Here is a 3,007-nt window from a genome sequence, read left to right on the forward strand (position 1 = left end):
AGCTCTCCTCACCCTTAATGAACCAAGGTTTTTTTGTGGGGGATTCTTGTCCGTCCCTCCTTTTCCCTGGTCAGGGGAGGAGGCAAGAGTTCACACAACCGAACAATGACTTTACAGTGTAAAGACGATGCAGCTGTGCCATCTGAAGCCATCCTCAGTTATGAGCAACAAAGCTTAAATAGATTGTACTGTGAAGAGGTACAGCTCTGTGAGTGCGAAGCATAGCCTTTGCTTCTGCTTCACTGACCTGTCTGCCTGCGGCAGCGACGGGCCCCTGACGGGAGCTTAGGCAGGGAGAGCTGAGTGGGGCGACTCTTTCAAAACCACTCTCCGTAACACCGAGCGCAGGAAAGGAAGCAAAATGAAGTTTCAGTTGATCTCCGACGGGGGTGTACCGCGGCGTTCTGCAGAAAATCCCATGCCCTCCATTTAAAAGTCATTGGTTCCTAATCCACTTCGGGTGATTAATAAGGCCACTAAAGCAAGCCTTTAATGAAAAGCCTTAATGAAAAAGTTCATAAGTGTTAGCAGTAGAGAGTACTCCCACAAAAGTGGATGCGCACACCCAGAGACACAAACTCCTCCAAGGCAAATCACACATTTCGCTATCTCACTACATTTCAATATCTTACTCTCTAGGGGCTCTTCTTGTACCAGAGGTCAGGATCATCAGAAATTTGGGCTAAACTACTGTTTATCATTTACTTCACCCACCTTCCTTTAGGCATTTCAGCTACAATACTGTGTGATCCTCTAGCTATATTTATCTTACTAAAACCATGGATGTGATATATTTTGGGGCATGTGTGTACAAGTACATATAGATACAGTTGCCTATGGTCTTGAAATGCATAGGAGTATATTAGTATGTGAGATATATATATATCATACATACATATTATATGTAAAATATCACATGCTTTCCTCAAAACATTATTCCCTGTATGTATTCAGATATATCTTTACACAAGTAAACACAGACATGTACTCCAAATGCTGTGCTATTTCTGTAATAGCAAATCTGATAAAATATCTCAACTGTAGTAGTGATTGTAAGGTTATCAGTTATAATACTCTGGACTAATCCTTACACAATGCTATACAAAGGTGAAGTTTTTTTAAAAAGTTTTACTACTAGATGAGTGAAGCCAAAAGCAGCATCTGCAGAAGAAATCTAATTTTGCTGTAATAGGCCATTTAAAGGTCATCATTTGGGGTTTTAATAATGCACAGAAACATCTGCTGTTTTCCTCGATTGTATGAGAGAAAAAGGGAAGGAGAAAGAAATGAAGAAGGAGCTTTTGGTTTGCATTCGTAAGTGAACAGAGAGGGGGAAAAAATAAAGCAGTTTTAAATACCTTGATGTGTGCGTGTGCAGGTTCAAAACTTTAGATTGCTCTCCTGCCCGGCGTGGTGTGTTGATAGCCCTGAGAGCAGTGGCGAAAGTTGACAACCCCCCACGGCTGACCCCTCATGTTCTCTCTCGCCTAATCGAATTTTACGTGTGTTTCCAGATAGCTGATCAGCTTCCCTGGATTTCGCTGACGCTACAGGAAAGCTTTGCCTGAAGATGGAAACACTGGAGTCGGAACTGACCTGCCCTATCTGTCTGGAGCTGTTTGAAGACCCGCTGCTGCTGCCTTGCGCTCACAGCCTCTGCTTCAACTGCGCACACCGCATCCTGGTCTCCCACTGCGCCACCAACGAGCCAGTGGAGTCTATCACCGCCTTCCAGTGCCCGACCTGCCGCTATGTCATCACCCTCAGCCAGCGCGGTCTAGACGGGCTCAAGCGCAACGTCACCCTGCAGAACATCATCGACAGGTTTCAGAAAGCCTCGGTCAGCGGGCCTAATTCCCCCAGCGAGACCCGCCGGGAGCGGGCGTTCGATAGCAACAGCATGTCGTCCTGCGAGAAGGTCCTCTGCCAGTTCTGCGACCAGGACCCTGCCCAGGAGGCGGTGAAAACCTGCGTTACCTGCGAGGTGTCCTACTGCGAGGAGTGCCTGAAAGCCACTCACCCCAATAAGAAGCCGTTCACCGGCCACCGTCTCATCGAGCCCATCCCGGACTCTCACATTAGGGGATTAATGTGCTTGGAGCATGAGGATGAGAAAGTTAACATGTACTGTGTGACCGATGACCAGTTGATCTGTGCCTTGTGTAAACTGGTCGGGCGACACCGTGACCATCAGGTGGCAGCTTTAAGCGAGCGCTATGACAAGCTAAAGGTTAGTGCTACCTATCGTCCTTTCTAGCCAAGCAGCATGTGGTTGGGAAGGAGCGCGCCCTTTGCCTGCATGCTAAATTCCTCATTTGGGCAGGGGTTGGGAAAGGTAGGTGCGTGGTCTCTAATAGGACAAGATACACATACCAATCTGTACGTGCGTTTGATCATCACCATTTAAAAGGAGTCAGGTTTTCCTTAAGGAAAGATTCCTCAGTTGTGCTTTGATTTCTTTATAGCCATCATAAGGAATATGCAGCATATACTACTCTTTAGATGAATTTTCTTACCTACCTCCAGCTTTATTCGTGGCAGCTGCCAAGGTTTAGTGCTGACTGCGCATACACAGGCGCTGATTGAAATGACAGGCATTCTTTGCGTACACACTGCTGTTGATGATTTTTCATTTGGTTGCTTTCGTTGTGGAAAGCCCTTCCCATCGCTGCTAACAGGAGATGCATTTATCCATGCCGGCTTCAGGGATGCCAGCTGCCCATCCAGCCAGGGAAACCAAATGCCGGCTCTGCTCTTCCCGTGCTGCCTCCCATGGGGGCTCGCAGGCGGTGCAGTCCTGGAAACAAAACCAATATTGTTTCTGAGCTTCTTGTGGCATTTCCATGGTTTGGTGAGCTCCCAGCACACCTCCTGCCAGGTAGCAGGGCAGCTCCGGCAGCCCGCTGGCCCCGTGCAGGACACCCTGGGTGGGGTGGCAGTGGGCAACCAGGTCTCAGGGTGCTCTGGGGGCTCTCCAGGCTGCTGGTGGAGGCAGAGCTCCTGCTGA

The 3,007-nt window shown here is 48.3% G+C and overlaps 1 protein-coding gene across 1 annotated transcript in view; it reads left to right on the plus strand.

The window, feature by feature from the left end:
- Nucleotides 1-1,570: 1,570 nt before the first annotated feature.
- MID1 (midline 1) overlaps nt 1,571-3,007 on the plus strand; it is a 98,236-nt gene continuing 96,799 nt past the window's right edge. Inside the window, exon 1 of the mRNA XM_009646343.2 lies at nt 1,571-2,230. Coding sequence (XP_009644638.1) covers nt 1,571-2,230 — 660 coding nt within the window. The remainder of the gene's footprint in view (nt 2,231-3,007) is intronic.

The sequence above is a fragment of the Egretta garzetta genome, unplaced genomic scaffold, assembly GCF_000687185.1.
Source record: "Egretta garzetta isolate BGI_Z169 unplaced genomic scaffold, ASM68718v1 scaffold49, whole genome shotgun sequence".
Lineage (NCBI taxonomy): Eukaryota > Metazoa > Chordata > Aves > Pelecaniformes > Ardeidae > Egretta > Egretta garzetta.